This window comes from Pelecanus crispus, chromosome 3 (genome assembly GCF_030463565.1).
Source record: "Pelecanus crispus isolate bPelCri1 chromosome 3, bPelCri1.pri, whole genome shotgun sequence".
Lineage (NCBI taxonomy): Eukaryota > Metazoa > Chordata > Aves > Pelecaniformes > Pelecanidae > Pelecanus > Pelecanus crispus.
The window spans coordinates 127814019-127832646 of NC_134645.1; the positions used below are offsets into that span (position 1 = coordinate 127814019).

The following is an 18628-nucleotide window of genomic DNA, read 5'->3' on the forward strand; positions in this document are numbered from 1 at the left end:
GCTCTGTCCGGGCACCGAGAGCTTCGCCGGGCCGGGAAGGGAGCGGAGCCGGCTCCCTTAGGTCCTGGCACCAGTAAGAGCTTTGGGAGAAGTTTGGGGAAGAGATGTGAGGTTGGGTTTTGGGTGCTTTTTTGTTTGGTTGGTTTTTTGAGGGTTTGGTTTGGTTTGATTTTCCTGTGGGTTTTTTGTTTGTTTGCTTGCTTGCTTGCTTGCTTGTTTTTCCTGCTGATCTGCAAAGGGATATTTTCTGGCTGTGCATGGAGGGTCGATGGAAAGCCCCTGGGTAGGGATCTCACCTCTTTTGGGGGTCTATGCTGCTTCCCTCTCCTGCTGGGGTAGCAGTTGTGTGTTATGTGTTTTCTGTCTCCCTTCGCTCCATTCCGAGCTAGGGGCTGTTATGATCCATGCAGTCCTGGCTTGGCCTGCCCCAGCGGAGATTTCAGAGCCACGCACGCATGGGATGCACGCCACTCAGGGCAGTCCTCGGCATAGTGTTCAAAAAATAGGCAGACATGGCACTTTGGGACATGGTTTAGCGGGCATGGTGGTGTTGGGTTGATGGTTGGGCTGATGTTCTTAGAGATCCTTTCCAATCTTAATGATTCCTAGTTTTCACTTTCATTATAATTAACCCAGCCACCAAGCCAGGAAACATGAAATTGCTACTCTCCCCTTAATTGGTTTAGTGGTGGACTTGGTAACGTTAGGTTAATGGTTGGACTGGGTGATCTTAAAGGTCTTTGCCAACCTAAACGATTCTATGATTCTATGATTTTATGATTCTATCCCACAAATTCAGGTGCACACCAGGGAATGAAGCGCATAAAAGCACAACACGGGTGGGTGCACAAACACCCCCCACACTCACCCCCCAACACGCACACAACACGCACAACCTGCCAATGCCTCCTGCGGGGAGCACAGCTGCCCCCCTCCGACATCACTGGCTTTGTCCCACGCAGAGCCCACTCGTGGGACACCACAGGCAGAGCCTCAAACCCTTAGCACATCCTCACACGCACAACCCACACCGCGCACAGCCTGCCCAAGCCTTCCTCCTGCAGCCCCACAGCACACAACGGCAGCTCATGCACACTGTCCAGCAAGGCACAGCTATTTTCCCAAACTGCTGCCCCAGAAGGGCCTGGAGAGGCATTGGAAAGTGCAGATGAGTTCTTATGGCTTGTGCATAGGAAAGAGGAATGAAGCAAATGTCTTTTCTTTTGGGTCTAGTTGGGGTTTGGGTCCTATCCTTCGCCCCAAGCTGTGAAAGTGCTCCTGTATCAGTGCTGATACATCTTGCTGACGGAGGGCTGGTCCTGGGTGCCTGAGATTTAACATCGCCTTGCATGTTGATTGAAGTTGAGTTCCTGTAACAATCCCCCTTACTTATATTATTCTGCTTTCCACCATAATACGTTGCTTCTCCCAAGCTATTTTCTTAGCCTTGTCTAAACTTAAAACTCTTAACAGCCTTAAAAACTCTTTAACTAAGAGGCTGGTCTTAAAAACTGCTGGCCATCCCCTCAGTCCTACTGAATCTTCTGGTTCATATTTAAAAAAAAAATTCTTGTGCATGCAGGCAAGTCTGTCTTTCCTTAGCATGAATGCTGTAGTAAGGGGCATTATCTCAGAATTGTTTCTGTTCATGGAAAGAGCTGGTTTACAGGACTAGTTACATGATGCAGAGTTCATTAACTTAAGTGAAATCAAGAGTAACTGGGGGAAAAAGCAGAACTTACTATTTTTCCTGACAGATGTAGATGAGTTTTAGAATTTTGAATATTTACTTCCTGAGATTAATGACTGGGTGATGTGAGGATAATTTGGAAAACATTTTAAATTGCTTGTAGACCTTTGGGAACTGAACATGGGATTAAATAATACTGATAAACTCTATACAGTTAACTACTTGCTTAGATTTGCTATTTGCTAGAGGAAAAAAAAAGCTGAGGAGAGGTAGCTTTTCATGTCTTCATTTTGTAATATACTGTAAACTTGCCAGAATTTCAGAACAGAGCAGAAAATACACAATAAGCTGGAGACTCCTACTAACAGCACCTGTAGATATAAATAATAGACTAATAAAAAGCATAGCATGTTATTAATATTTTATATAAGATTAATCTGTAGGTACTCACACATGCTTATACTTAATAATGTACACAAGCACAGACACATGCATATATCCTGAAAAACAAAATAAACTGTACTGCTGCACTGTTGTCACCAGTATATTATGATGTTTCCTTCCATAACTGTGTGACATTTATGGGTGAACCTATCGGAGAAGGGGACTACCTCATCATGAATGAATACAAAATACCCAGCATATTGCAGCTGTTATGATTAACAAATAAGAAATGACCTTGCAGAGTGTAAAGGTGTGTGTATTTATACAAAATTATAGACACACATTCAAAAAAAAATTTGTATCTAAAGTGAAAAAAAATCATCCAGTGACATCAAACGGGTATTTCTCTCTCACATTCCTAATAAAGCAATAGCATTACTTATTATGAAAAGAAAAAAATGTGAGAATATGGGTTTTGTCAATGAAAAGATGCACAAATACTTAACTTTGAGGGCATCAGGGAGACTTACATTTCAGCAGATGCCCAAGCACATAACTAAATCAGATTAAATCATCGCACTGCAGCCACACTATTGTCCTCTTCATCTATACAAAGGGAAACCTGCAATCAAAACAGACCAAGTTCTTTTTGCATCATGCGTGTATTAGGGATTTTCATTGTGTTGACAAGACTGTTGGGTTAGAGTATGGCTCTGTTGTTCTTGCTGCTGTCATCTACACAACCCATCACCAGCTTGTGTTGGCATTTTGTAGTGACTTGTGCTATTTGATGGGGAGACAGGAATAAGGAAGGGAAAATACTCTCCCGATGTTTGCTGTGACTACCTTTTTCAGTATCACATAGCCTAACTTTTGTTCATTCTAGGCTTGGGAAACAAAGCAAAAGCAGAGTTTACACAAAGGAGCATGTTGTGTTGTGTATGAACCAGTCAGCTAGAGGGAAAAGGATTGAGCCCCAAAAGTAAGCTAGCAAAAATGAACGTAGTCTTTTGTTATTCCTCTCCCTCAGACCACCTGGCAATAATCATAGAACAGAATAGAATCATAGAACAGTTTGGGTTGAAAGAGACCTTCAAAGGTCATCTAGTCCAGCCCACCTGCAATAAGCAGGGACATCTTCAACTAGATCAGGTTATACATAATCTCCTGAGGTGATTCAATAGGTATATGGCAGTATTGGGCCCCAGGCCTTTCACCCAAATGCGGTCTGCTGCACAAACCATATTCTTCCTCACCCTCACCACTCTTCCTCACAGCTGTATTTGTTGAATCATAGAATCATAGAATTGCTTAGGTTGGAAAAGACCTTTAAGATCATCCAGTCCAACCATTAACCTAACATTACCAAGTCCACACTAAACCAATTAAGGGTAGACTAGACTAAACCATGTCCAAAGTGCCACGTCTACCCGTTTTTTGAACACTTCCAGGGATGGTGACTCCACCACCTCTCTGGGCAGCCTGTTCCAATGCTTGACTACCCTTTAAAATCAACTTGAAGATGACAGCTGAGAGGGTAAAACCATGTCATGAAGAAAGAATGGAATAGAGTTGGATAAAAGAGGAGCCCTGAAGAAGGGTTTGTGTGCCTGAAATACTCCCTTCTTTCTTTCTTTTTTTTTTCCCCAAATCTATCAGTTGCAGTGTAAAAGATATTCCCTCTTCATCTAAATCTTGTCTTGCTTGTGTCTTTAGACCTCTGTGTCTGTAAGAGCACATCTATGACCATTTACAGTCATCTCTAACACAGTACGTTATGGCAACAGATGATGTCAGACCAGACCACGTAATCTCTTCCCTTTGGGAATAAACAGTTGTCCTAAAAAGAGTCTTTTTAACATCCACAAGCCCATTTCACATGGTACCAGGAGCACAAAATTGCTGAGGCAATCTGCTGGATGATCGTACCAGTTATCTGACCTTATGCCTGACCTCATTTTCTTTTTCCTAGCCTTTGCAGTAGGACCAATGATGTGGGTAACTAGTCAGGGAGCAATGGCCACAGTTTTCCCTTCTTTATGTATGCTGGTAGGCACATTACTTTGCCGTGGCTATATGTGGGGCTCTTCATCTGATGAGCTGAAAATGTCTTATGTATCCTGGCACCAGAAGCTAGTCTGTAAAGATTTCTAAAGCAAGTAAAATCTGCCAAGAGGAAGAGGGATCTCCAGGTTGAACTGCTAGACCCACAAAAGGCATTATTTTCATTCTGGTTTTGAGGCCATTTCTTCAGGTTCTTCAACTGGTGTCTCTTAGCATCCCACCTCTCAAATACCCTGTAATGACAAGACCAGCTTAACAGTTGAACAAGGACTGACTTTTCCAACAGTGCCTAGAGCAGCATCAGATTGACGGGAAAGAAATCTGTTTGTTGCCACTGCTGTTTAGCTCAACCTAAAACATACCTTGTCCTCTCCCCATTGAGCTGCATTTCTTCACAAAATCATTTGTCCACTCTAATGCATGATCAGAATATGGGGGAAGGAATACAGTAAAGTGTGTGTGTTTGGCAAGAAACCTAACCCTTCATCTTCCAGTGTCATTATACTTATGATTTCCTTTCTTTTTCCAGCAGCCTTCCCTTTGTTTACTGTCATCCCTTTTTCTGTTTACCACCTGGTGTAAAGGCCAGGACTTCATCCTTCTCATCTCCTCTCCAAGGTGATGTTTGTGGTAGGAGATCCGTGCCTTCAAAACTGCACACAGTTAGTGACAAAGACATGGTTTCATCTAGAAAGCACCACACTGCTCTCTGTTTCTGTGTCAATGAATAATTAATATAGTGAAATAATTATATGCAACAGATTTTACCTTCTTGTAATTTGCAACTTGTTCTCCATGTTTCTGGAAAGCAAATGACTTAAACTTGTTTTCTTTTACTTTTAACCCATACCTGGCTTACCTGGAATTGCGTTGTTTAAGATCATGTTGCATAGGCATGATATTTTTAAACATTTTAGACTGTAAACAACATTCTACTAAATAGTAATGAGAAGTGTTCCAGTAAATTCTGGTTAGGGTAGGAGCAGCTGCAGAGTAACAGGTTTTTTGATTAAAGGAACAGTTATTTATCTGGCATAAATGGTGCACATACTGGCTTAACCTGTCAAGAAGATAAACTTTAATACGACACTCATTTCAGTACAGTCTCATTCATATAAAATTTACAGACTTATTGGAGTAAATAAATATGTACATATTGCTACTGTTTTCTTAACACGTATATATGTACACGTGTGTATGTGCATTGTGTGGCAGGAGATGTCAAACAAACAAATCTACTCAGTGTTAACACTCTTCACAAATGTACCTGACAGACCAGAAGCTTGAAAATGTTGATTGAAAATATTTATAGATTTCTGTGCAGCTGTGCCTCATATATGGGGGGGGGGGGGGGGGGACACCAAAAAAAAAAAACAACCCACAACCCAACAACAAAAAACAACCCCCAAACTAAACAACCACCAAAACAACAAAACCCCCAAAACATATCAGGCATGTGTCTCCAGATTTCTGTATTTATTCAGTCATAGAATCATAGAAAGATTTGGCTTGGAAGAGACCTTAAAGGTCACCTAGTTCCAACCCCCCTGCCATGGGCAGGGACACCTTCCACTAGACCCAGTTGCTCAAAGCCCCATCCAACCTAGCCTTGAACACTTCCAGGGATGGGATATCCACAACTTCTCTGGGCAACCTGTTCCAGTGCCTCACCACCTTCATAGTGAAGAATGTCTTTCTAAATCTAATCTCAGTCTACCCTCTTTCAGTTTAAAGCCATTACCCCTTGTCCTATCACTACAGGCCCTTGTAAAAAGTCCCTCTCCAGCTTTCTTGTAGGCCCCCCTTCAGGTACTGGAAGGCTGCTGTAAGGTCTCCCTGCAGCCTTCTCTTCTCCAGGCTGAACAACCCCAACTCTCTCAGCCTGTCTTCACAGGAGAGGTGCTCCAGCCCTCTGATCATCTTCGTGGCCCTCCTCTGGATTCCAACAGGTCCATGTCCTTCTTATTTTGGGGGGGCCCAGAGCTGAACACAGTACTCTAGGTGGGGTCTCACAAGAGTGGAATAGAGGGGCAGAATCATCTCCCTCAACCTGCTGGTCACATTTCTTTTGATGCAGCCCAGGATATGGTTGGCTTTCTTGGCTGCAAGCGTATATTGTCAGGTCATCTTGAGCTTCTCATCAACCAACGTTCCCAAGTCCTTTTCCTCAGGGCTGGTCTCAATCCATTCTCCGCCCAGCCTGTATTTGTGCTTGGGATTGCCCTGACCCATGTGCAGGACCTTGCACTTAGCCTTGTTGAACTTCATGAGGTTCGCACGGGCCCCCCTCTCAAGCCTGTCAAAGTCCCTCTGGATGGCATCCCTTCCCTCCAGCATGTGACGACACCACCAGCTTGGTGTCATTGGCAAACTTCTGAGGGTGCACTCAATCCCACTGTCCATGTAGTTGACAATGATGTTAAACAGCGCCGGTCCCAATATTGACCCCTGAGGAATGCTACTTGTCACTGGTCTCCACTTGGACATTGAGCCATTGACTGCAACATTTTGAGTGCGACCATCCAGCCAGTTCCTTATCCACCAAGTGGTCCATCTGTCAAATCCATGTCTCTCCACTTTAGAGACAAAGATGTCGTGTGGGACAGTGTCAAATGCTTTACACAAGTCCAGGTAGATGACATCAGTTGCTCTTCCCTTATCCACCAACACTGTAACCCCGTTGTAGAAGGCCACCAAACTTGTCAGGCACAATTTGCCCTTAGTGAAGGGCAACATGGGTTGGCTGTCACCAATCACATCCTTATTTTCCATGTGCCTTAGCATAGTTTCCAGGAGGATCTGCTTCATGATCTTGCTGGGCAGAGATGAGAATGACTGGCCTGTAGTTCCCTGGGTCTTCCTTTTTTCCCTTTTTAAAACCGGGGGTTATGTTTCCCCTTTTCCAGTCAGTGCAAACTTCACCGGACTGCCACAACTTCTCAAATACAATGGATAGTGGCTTAGCAACTTCGTCTGCCAATTCACTCAGGACCCACGGATGCATCTCATGAGGTCTCATGGACTTGTGCCCTTTCAGGTTCCTTAGATGGTCTCAAACCTGATCTCCTACAGTGGGCGGATTTTCAGTCTCCCGGTCCTTTGCCTTCTGCAACTTGGGTGGTGTGGCTTGAGCACCTGCTGGTGAAGAGTGAGGCAAAAAAGTCATCGAGAAGCTCAGCCTTCTCCATATCCTGGGTAACCAGGTCTCCTGTTTCCTTCTGGAGAGGGCCCACATTTTCCCTAGTCTTCCTTTTATCACCGACGTACCTATAGAAGCTTTTCTTGTTGCCCTTGATGTCTCTAGCCAGATTTAATTCTGTCAGGGCCTTAGCTTTCCTAAGCTGATCCCTGGCTGCTCAGACAATTTCTCTGTACTCCTCCCAGGCTACCTGTCCTTGCTTCCACCCTCTGTAGGCTTCCTTTTTGTGTTTGAGTTTGACCAGGGGTTCCTTGTTCACCCATGCAGGCTTCCTCGCATTTTTGCCTGACTTCCTTTTTGTTGGGATGCATCACTCCTGAGTTTGGAGGAGGTGATCCTTGAATACTAACCAGCTTTCTTGAGCCTGTCTTCCCTCCAGGGCTTTATCCCATGGTACTCTACCAAGCAGGTCCCTGAAGAGGCTAAAGTCTGCTCTCCTGAAGTCCAGGGTAGTGAGCTTGTTGTGTGCCCTCCTTGGTGCCCTAAGGATCTTGAACTCTACCATTTCATGGTCACTGCAGCCCAGGCTGCCCTTGAGCTTCTTGTTCCCCACCAGCCCCTCTCTGTTGGTGAGAACAAGGTCCAGCATAATACCTCTCCTCATTGGCTTCTCTATCACTTGGAGAAGGAAATTATCATCAACACATTCCAGTAACCTCCCGGATTGCTTATGCTCTGCTGTGTTGTCTCTCCAACAGATATCAGGGTGGTTGAAGTCCCCCATGAGGACCAGGGCTTGTGAACATGAGGCTGCTCCCATCTGTCTACAGAATCATAGAATCATCATAGAATCATAGAATCATAGAATAATCATAGACTCATAGAATGCTTTGGGGTGGAAGGGACCTTTAGAGGTCATCTGGCCCAACCCCTTAAATATAGAGGGCCTCATCTGCTCAGTTCTCCTGGTTGGGTGGCCTGCAGCAGACCTGCACTATAATGTCAACTGTCCCTGGCCTCCATTTAATCTTGACCCATAAGCTCTTGGCCAGCTCCTGATCCATCCCCAGGCAGAACTCCATGCACTCCAGCTGATCATTGACATAGAGAGTGACACCCCCTCCTCATCTCCCCTGCCTGTCTTTTCTAAAAAGCCTGTAACCCTTCCATTCCAACACTCCAGTCATAGGAGCTATCCCACCACGTCTCCATGATGCTAATAAGATCATAGCCCTGCAGGTCTGCGTTCATCTCTAACTCCTCTTGTTTATTGCCCGTGCTACGGAGAATACATAAAGGAATACGGGGAATGCATAGAGGTGTTTAAGCTGGGCCCCTGATGAAGCTGACTTACTAGCTGGAGTGGCTGGAATTTCTTTGTGCTGCTCTTCAGGTGCTCTCCTGTTGAGCTGTGATGCTTCTCCAGGCTCTGGGCATCTATTGCTAGCAATGGCATCAAACTGGTAGGAGTGGGATGGATTGAGGTTCCCCTTCCCCAGCATATGCTCATAATTGAACATATGAGCTCATTAATTGTATCTTTGAGCTGTGCAAAAATGTGCCTAAGTGCCCTTGATGTGACTATATGTTTGGTGATACATGATTTGTCTCTATATTCTGTCTGAGAAGTGGACACTAATATCTATCCTGTAGCATAATTAGAAAAGTCATAAAATACCCTGCTGTACTGAGTCAGGATTTCACCCATCTGGGATTTATACCAAGAGATGTTCTTTTCTGGTTTTGCTGTCAGCACAAATGTTTAAATATACCTTCAAGAGCTGAAATATTTGGAAAGAAATTCTGTTTGCCTTATGTAAGCAAGCAATAGTCTGCCTTTAATGAAGTTTCATCCTTCAGTTATATTCCTCTGTCTGCTAAAACTGGAACGTACGTAGTCACCTTAATTTTAAGAGGGATTACATGTGGAAGAAGATAAAGTAAAGGTGTTAAGATCTTATCTAAAGTGAGATATTTTTTTCTGTTATTCTATTCTATTCTATTCTATTCTATTCTATTCTATTCTATTCTATTCTATTCTATTCTATTCTATTCTATTCACATTACAGAATTTAGATTGCAAACTAAAATTTTTAAGTACAATAAAGTGAGCTCTTGCAGCGTAAAAAGATTAGGGTGTTCACAGGAAAGAAGAAATTACCATGGTAGTTTAATAATACAGTATCTTTCCTTTAAAACATGAATGATGAGCACAGATTCATTCTGCTTGAAGAAGGTCTTTATATCATTGTCCTGACAGAAACCATCTGAACTCCTTCTAGTAATACATTGAATTATATGGTATTTTATATCACTGTCATACGCGGCTCATTCTTTTTTCTCATCTTTCCCCCAGGGAAGAATTGTGCATGCAGTGGTAAGATTTATTTCTTCCACAGTATTTTTTATTGTAGGTAGGTTGGAGAAGGCAGGTCAAAGAAAAGTGTTTTGCACTTGGTGGTGAAATATGTGTTAGTCCTTAAGATTTTTTTTTTCCCCTGGGAGTTCGTACTATCCTCTTGGATAAGTTGCAGAGAAAGTTTTCTCTCTTGCTCTCTCACATATTAAGTTAAAAGCTCAATTTTGCCTGAGGAGTTATTGATCATAGTCTTCATTGAAAGATTTGGTGATCATTCAGCAGTTTTAGACCCAGGCCAAGTAATTGCCACTTTCAAGAAATAAATAATTTCAGAACTAACCTGAGATAAACTGATGTAGCTCAATAGATTTCAATCATTAACATCAGCTGAGGATTTGACCTAACTTTAGAAGGAGTATATGAGAGTTCAAAGGCGTGGAAAACCATTCTGGCTGCAAATCACTGCAAACCTATAGTGGCATTGCATCTTTGTTATCCTAAACACTGCTATGAGAGTTAAAATGAATGTTTCTCATTAGAACCAATGTCCTAAATTTTTCACTAACTGCATTTTTTAAAATCCTGAGTGATACCTGAATCTGGTTCAATCTTATGTTGTTAATCATACTAGATACAAAACTTGAAAGACTGACAATATGTAATTTTTACTGAGCATGAAATCAAATGAGGTAGCCATAATTATCTAATTTGACTTTAAAGCTCATAAGATCTAATAGTTCACTTTTCCTGGACTGAAATTTCAATCCATTCATCTTTCTCAAAGCAACAATGTGATGCAATATTTAAAAACATCCCCCCCCCCCCAAAAAAAAAAATACTCCAAAACAACAACCACAAGTAAACAGAATTGTCCTTCATGATTGAATTTGTCAAAACATGGAATATGAGGTTTTGCCTGCTCTAGCATTTCTTTTGTTTTGTAGGTGGCACCTGCGTTGTTAACCCCACTGACCTGTTCTGCTCTGTTCCTGGTCGCTTATCTCTACTCAGCTCCACTTCGAAGTACAAAGTGACAATTGCAGAGGTGAAGAGGCGCCTTTCACCACCAGAATGCCTCAATGCTTCTCTCTTAGGGGGTATTTTGAGAAGGTAAGTTGAAGGTGAGAACAACAAGTCCTAGACAGTGCTGTAATTTCTGTAATTTTATTTTCTAAATAGGTTTTGTTCTCTTTCCCCACTGGGATAGGTGGTCACAGTTTGGGAAAACTGAAGGAGATGGATTGGGAATGAACATTGTTTCTAGGAACATTTTCAATAAATGAGAAAAATGAAGATTGTTTTGACAATTTTCACAGAAAGTTTACATTTTAGTGAACTGATTTTTTTTTTTTTTTATTTTACCCTGTCAATCCAGTTACGGATCAGAGATGAAGTGTTGCTTTGCCTTGTTTTGAGTGAAAAAAAAGAAGACTCAGTGTATGGAAAATTTCACCAGAGCTATAAATCTGACTTCTTGTTGAGAAACTATTTCAAAATAAATTGTTTTACCAAGTGTAGTTACAGACCTCACTCATAAAACACCTTAAACATGGGGGTGTAGGGATGCCTTTTTCTCCCATTCTTCCTTGCATGCCTTTTGAATACAGAAAAGATAGACTTGGCAGAATACGCTGGGTTTATTTTTCTTGTGAGATACTGGAGGAGAAGCAAGTAATTAGGTAAAATTTTGCCTCTGACCCTTCACTGACCAAAGTAGAAACTTGCAGAGAGCAGTTGCAGAGAGGAGGAAAGTGGGAGACTGTGCTTCACATTGCAAGTGGAAAACAAGGAGGCAACTAATTCAGCCAGGCACATGTAAGTCGCAATGTCCCTGACGTGTCAACTTAGATGGCATAAGCTACTTGAATGCCCTTTGATCAAAACTAGCTGGAAAGTTATGACTTTCATATTCAGCTATTTCACTGCTGTCACTGAAGGCCACACGGATCCCCATACTTATACTGAAAGTCATTTTAACCAACCTGCAATATTCTAAGATATGTAATAGTCCAAGAGCTGTCTTGAGCCATCTTGCAGAGTAAAGACTGTAGATTGTAAAATTGTTTCAGGGGCATAAGCCCTATTTGCCTGCCTCTATAGGCATTGAAATCCAAAATCTACATGCACAAAAGTTTTCTTCTGTTACTACTTCACCTTGGAGAGACCTTCAGCTAATAGTCACAGAAATACTCACTTTAAATACTCATACCACAGGCTTCATCAATACCAGTACAAGCTAGTAAGAATGCAAAAGCATCAGCCTGATCATGAGGACTCATTTCTCTCTCCCGTTAAAATGCTAGAATGATTCCCATAAATTTTTGACCCAGACAAAATATCACTCTTCCAAATCAACCCTGGGCATGGTTCAGGAGCTAACAAAAGCCAGGGACTAGTCCCAGCCAGCAGTTTGGATGTGCTAATTCTGTTTTATGAAGCAGAGAGTGTAAATTAATAGATTTGGTCAGGCTATACCTGTAGGTGTCACAACTACAGAACAGACTCAAACGCTCTGTAGTTGATCAGCAGAGATGTAGCAAAACCAAATCTCATTCATCGTTTGCCTGAGACCTGGCAGGGCTGGTTTTGCATCCTGTCAGCAGTCACTGTCTAGGTATTTTCCCACCTAGCTTTTCTTCAGAATAAAGTGTTCTTAGAAGACATTTCCTGACATACAACATGGTCAAAGTTGTGACATCTCTTAGTGGATAAAAATGACCATCCAAGTAGTGGTATTCCAAGTTTGGTTCCTTCCTCTGTCTGAAGGAACTTGAACCTGCATCTCAAAACATCTAGTTAGGCATGCTTAATACTCAGTGATTGGTTATTTTAAGCTGAGGGCCCCTCAATCTCATTTGGGACTAATCAAATATTTATCGGACAAAAGCAAAGGTGCAACCGTAGTGATGACTCTATTATCTAATGACCAGGTCATTCTTTTGGGAAGGGAGAGATCTGGGTCCCAGTCACTTCTCTATTCAAAGTTTAAGCATTTTGACATTAGTTATTCTCTGCCAGCTGGCTGCTGCATTCGTCTAAATGACACAGGTTAAAATTCCCTCAGGTTGAGCAAGAAATTGAACCTATGTCTGCTGCGTAAGTGGGTATGTCTCAAATGCTTCAAACAGTGAGCTACTGCAGAAAGCAGGTGTGGGAAGCCCCAGGAACTATTTTGTGAGAACAAGGTGATGTGGGCATTTGGGTTAGGGGCATAGATAAACAACGATGGCTGTGGTTTTAGCTTCAGCATTTCCTATTGTCGTATCCCTCTTCCTTGTAAGTATTGAGCTTTGTAGGCATCATGGTTTAACCCCAGTCAGCAACTAAGCACCACACAGCCGCTTGCTCACCCTCCCCGCTGCAGTGGGATGGAGGAGCGAATTGGAAAGAAAAAGTAAAACCCATAGGTTAAGATAAAGGCAGTTTAACAGGATAGCAGAGGAAGAGACAATAATAATAATAATAATAATAATAGAATATACAAAACAAGTGATGCACAATGCAACCACTCACCACCCACTGACCAATACCCAGCCTGTCCCCAAGCAGCAATCGCTGTCCCCCCAGCCAACCCCTCCCAGTTTCTATACTGCCCATGACGCCATATGGTATGGAATAGCCCTTTGGGCAGGTTGGGTCAGCTGTCCTGGCTGTGCCCCCTCCCAGCTTCTTGTGCACCTGGCAGAGCATGGGAAGCTGAAAAGTCCTTGACTAGCATAACCAGTACTTAGCAACAACTAAACCATCAGCATGTTATCAACATTATTCTCCTACTAAATCCAAACCACAGCACTATGCCTGCTACTAGGAAGAAAATTAACTCTATCCCAGCTGAAACCAGGACAGTAGGCTACATTTCTGAGTACCCAGGTCTCTACATGTATTATACAGGGATAGCTGGATCTGGGTTCCACACAGATACCTACATTTGAGTAGCCATCTGGCTTCCTTTTATAGTCAGGTGAGAGAGATAGGTAAAGCCCCCTCATCCTAGACATCTGTTTAATATTGTTCTAGAAGTGCATGTTTCTTGATTGTCTTGGGAACCTGGGGTGGCTAAATCAGATATAAGCAATTGCACTGTCAATATTTATACTCAGTCATTGCAATCCCAGGCTCTGTGACCAAAACAAGACCACAAGTTCCACTAGGTGGAAAGCTGTCTGAAGATCTGATGCTCTTGTGACAGGCATTAAAATGTCTAACTTTGTCAAAGGACCAACATGAAAGACTCACATAGTGCAAGCAGGACATTTTCCATTGAGATTTTTCCATTGATGTCATTAGTGCAGGCATTACCCCACACATTTGACAATATGGTATGTACAATTTATAGACATATTGATATGGGAAAAAAGTGCACAATAAAGACAAGTTTCTCTCTCCTACTGTTCTCTCGTGATAGGGCAAAATCCAAGAACGGAGGACGCTGCTTGAGAGAAAAATTAGACAGACTGGGACTGAATTTGCCTGCAGGAAGAAGAAAAGCAGCAAATGTCACACTTTTGACTTCCTTGGTAGAAGGTAGGGTTTATAATATTGCAATATAATATAAATATAATTAAAATGTTTCCTTGTATACAACACCTTCCAGCCACGGCATTAAATATACTAATCTGTATTTTGTACAAAGAAGAGAACTGACTTGCCTAAAGGCATGGACAGAATGAGTGGCAAAATGGAAGTTCACTATGAGGTGTGTTGGCTCCCAGCAAGTGGTTTGGTCCTGCAGTTTCTTCAGCATTGATCTGTGCTTTCTGTGCTGGGATCTGACTTACAAATCAATGATCCAAGTGTTCTTGTGAGAGAGATGAATGTCTTATACCAACTCTATAAGTAGGTTTGTTTATCTTCCTTTTTTTTTTTTAACTTGTGAATTTCCTGGAGCTCATCCAAAAATGTGGTTTCTTTTTTTCCCCCCCATAAGAAAGCATAATATTTAGACAAGGCTTTTCCCCACACACATAATGAATGAAATCTGTTTTCAGATAAACTCTAGACAGGCCCAGGAGATACTTTCTTGGCCTTTATTTGTTGTTTAAATATCATTTGCCAAATACTGCCGGGCTCTTCAAAACTTCAGCTGGGAGATGCAGGTTCAAACCCCTCAGGCAAAGGGAAGAAACTCTACCTGAATCTCTTCTATTCTGGGTGAATCTACTAAGTACTCGGTTTGTTGTCTGGCTGCAAGTAGCTTCTCTGGGAATTTCAGATCCCTCCTCCTTGATGCTGAGAGCACTCACCTCATCCTAAAGGTCAACACCTTCTAGGATCATAACCTGAAAGGTCCATACAGATCTAGGCAAGTAGGCTAAGGTCTCAGCACATATTACCACAGAATCACAGAATTACAGAAAGGTTGAGGCTGGAAGGGACCTCTGGTGATCTTCTAGTCCAACCCTCCTCCCCAAAGCAGGGTCAGTTAGAAAAGGTTGCTCAGGACCTTGTCTAGTCAGGTTTGGTTTTTAATATCTCAAAGGATGGAGAAATAGTGCTGAATCCATAACAATGGATGTTTTTCACCATCTAAGAGGATGGACTAAGGTTCTCAGGGGGCCACTGAGCTCACAGAAATAGGGCTGCTCTGAAATACAGGTGTGTCCGTATCACACCTGCTTGTAATAAAGAGAAAGCCATAATGGAGTTACAGTCTTAGAAAAGGGGGTTTTCTCTCCTAGTTTAGAGGATTAAGGGCTGTTCCTACCCTACAGTCCTTCATGCATCTTGGGTCTTAGGAGGGAAGACTAAACAGAGCTATGTGGCTATCTACTCATTCATTAGAAGAAACTGAGAGGGAGGAAGCCCTCTTTCAACAGCTGGCCCAGGATTGATGGCAAAGTACCTTCATTTTAACTCAGAATTAGATTCCTTTTTCCCAGGGTTGGGGCTGTGTTTGCCTCCCTGCCCTTTATTCAAAGCCAATAGCAAACCTATTATGAAGCCTATGGTATTGCTTTTTTTCTTGGACGACCTTAGTGTGAGTCCTAAAGATATATACTGAGGAGACTGAGTTCACTTTGACAGAGACCTGTTTGCCTAGACATCTTAATCATGAATTTCATCTACTGGAATTTTTGGAAAAGGCACCACCATGTGCACTAACATTCCAACAGAAAACAAAATGAAGCACATTTTCTCTCTATGTAACCAATCCTCAGCCAAACTTGGCAGTGCTCATTGAATTCTTCGTGGTTTAAGCTGTCCTCCTTTTGGACATGCAGCTATTACTTCCAAGTAGTACTAACTTGTAGCATGGTTTCTGCAAAGAAACCCATCCGTCAACGGCTCCTGCTGCTGGAGGAGGCAGAAATGAAAAGACACAGGCTTATTCTGGGTTTTAGAGGAGAAGAAAACATGAAGAAAACAGCATTGGCTTTTTCTGTGTGATGTGAATGTCATAATGATTTATTGGTCTTATTAAAACCCTAAATAACAGGTGCACTGTGTGGACTTTTCATAAGGACCCAGGATTGTGTCACCCTTGATTACTTTAGATGTTTCTAAGTTTATTGTTACTGAAGGTCCTCACAGTCTTCAATGTATCGAGGCCTTTGATATTTCTGTAACGTAGAAATGCACTCAACCTCTTGAATATCTGTTTGAGGTGGGAAAAAGCAAAATTAGTTGTAAGGTGATTAGGTATATTGACCAAAGCTGTCTTGAAAGTCTCTGGCATGACTAAGACTTCTCTTTCTCTAAATAGGCTAAAATCATTGAGTTTGTGGGCTCTTGCTAAGTTCAACAGGGGAACTGCAATGAATTTCTAGGCTGTGGTGGTCATGTAAAGATCAAGACTTTATGAAAATTATTCTGTGGCCCCTTGTTTTCTGCAAACTTATTTCTTCCAGGGTTCAGCATGGCTGCTGGGTGTTTACTGTTACTCTTGTTTTGGTCGGGTTGCATTTTTAGTGTCTTTGATAGGGACTTCTGGGGCCCGAGTAGGAATTTTTTGACAGATCCATTCTGTTCTTTATGTTCTTTATGTCATCCACATAAATCAGCACAATGGGTGGAAAGACAGACTGGGAGAATGAGCTCAGCATTGCAAGACTCCACAGCAGTATGGGACATAGCTTTGTGCAACCTGTAGGTGAGGGATGCCCTCTAGTGCCTAGATTAGATGAAGGGAAAGGTCATTTTTCTCACCAGCTCTAAAAGGAAAGTTCCTACATCTTAGCTAATACGATAAAAGCTCCTCCATTAAATACCAGCATTGCCAAGGCTAAGCCTTATTGTTAGCTCAAAGGAGAAAACGCTTCCCCATTAGGAGCAAGAAAGGATGTGAGAAGAGGGGAGATGTCCCCACCTGTTTGGACAGGTCACCTATAAGGCAGAGACATAACATAAATATTATTGCAAATGCAGGTAAAAGCAATGCATGAATGAATTTAAAGCCATGAGATTATTTACAAAAATCAGAAAAAACACTTACAAAAAATTCTAGAATTTTTTTTCTGTCAAACCTAAGACACTAAATTTACTAGACATAGAATTGACTGCATTCATCATTTGGGGACCAAAATTCTTGAGAAAAATAGGTCAGTGGTTACTTCTTTCACCCTACTATCAACTGTCACACTTCTCCCCCACCAGCCTTTGTTTAAATGTCCTGCCACTTGTTCCTCCTCCCTTCTCATCCTACAAATAGAAAAAACTTTCCTTCCACCTCGTGCCTGTCCCTCTTCCCCCTGGGTAGCATTTCTTCTGGGTAGAGCATCCAGAGGAGGCAAAGTCGAGGAGACAGTAGGAGGTTCAGATGCCAAGTATCCTTATCCTGGGACACAGCTTCTGCCTTCACTCTGCATAGGAGCATCTCTCACTCTTGCTAGACCCAGGAGATGCCCACGCTGCTCCTTGCACCTGCCCACAGAAGCCTGTCAAGGTACACGGCTGGTACGCGGCTTTCCAAAGCTGTCTCTGCCAATTCAACTTCAGCAACTGTCCTTTTCCATCATGAAAGCTCTCCGGTCAATTGTCAAATTAGATAGGAAAGGCAGCGCTGCCTATAGCTGCAAAACCGTGTGCTGGATTTAAGGAGGAAGAGTTAATGATCCCCAACACCCATTCTTTGTCTTTGCAGGAGGAAAGAGCTGGGGATATTGCACATAGGGAAATTTGATTTTTAGGTTGAAACAAGGTAACTGCCTATAAAAGCCAGGGATTTTAGGGGTTTCTACCTTTAGTATGACTCCTGCCTGACGTGAATAATAGCTAGGCAGAAGGCAGCAAATCTAAGGAAAAAGAAAAGAGGTCATTTCATCCACAGCTCAAACATTTCCACTTTCTCCCCTAGAAGAAATGTTTGTCCAAATTATGATGTAGAAAAAGAAAGAACATCTTTTATGACATTTTGTACAAACTACTTTCCCCCACCGTGCAGACTTATTTCCTACTGTACAGTAATACAAGGGACATCTATTCACCGAGATTAATAAAAAATAATATGTTTAGAAGTGTATCACAACCCATTTCTAAATACCAAATCATCATTTGGTCCAGGATCCAAATGACATCTTTGCTTAACAATGAGATATGAGAAATCATGTTCTGCAGAGTGTTTTCATGTCCAGATTTGTATTTTTATTTAGAATTCGATGTTGTAATTTAGACTACCTACTCCTTATACCATATGGAAGTGCGTGCTTATGTGAATAAATATGCATAGTTCTAATGTGCATGCATAGTATACATCAGCTTTCTATTTCCAGTAAAAATACATTTTTAAAATATATTTTAAACATTTTTAAATTTATTATTTCACAAAACATAAGAGGTACATTTGTCTCTACTTTTTTACCTATCTATATCCACAAGCAGATAAGTGATTTTGTTTCTTTTTGCTCATGTTTTTATGTCTTCATATACCATTAGCATTCAATTACAATTACAACCCTGCTGCCAGGTAAAATAGACAAGTTCCATACTTTTGTATAATTTTCTCAGAACGTCAAAACAGTTTAGTATAATTTTTCTCATCTCTAGTAAAAAATAT

At 41.9% G+C, this 18628-nt stretch overlaps 1 protein-coding gene across 1 annotated transcript in view; it reads left to right on the forward strand.

Annotated features, from left to right (window-relative positions):
* Positions 1-18628, forward strand: part of TFAP2D (transcription factor AP-2 delta) — a 49930-nt gene that overhangs the window by 10987 nt on the left and 20315 nt on the right. Inside the window, exons 4-5 of the mRNA XM_075708211.1 lie at positions 10581-10746; positions 14042-14160. Coding sequence (XP_075564326.1) covers positions 10581-10746; positions 14042-14160 — 285 coding nt within the window. The remainder of the gene's footprint in view (positions 1-10580; positions 10747-14041; positions 14161-18628) is intronic.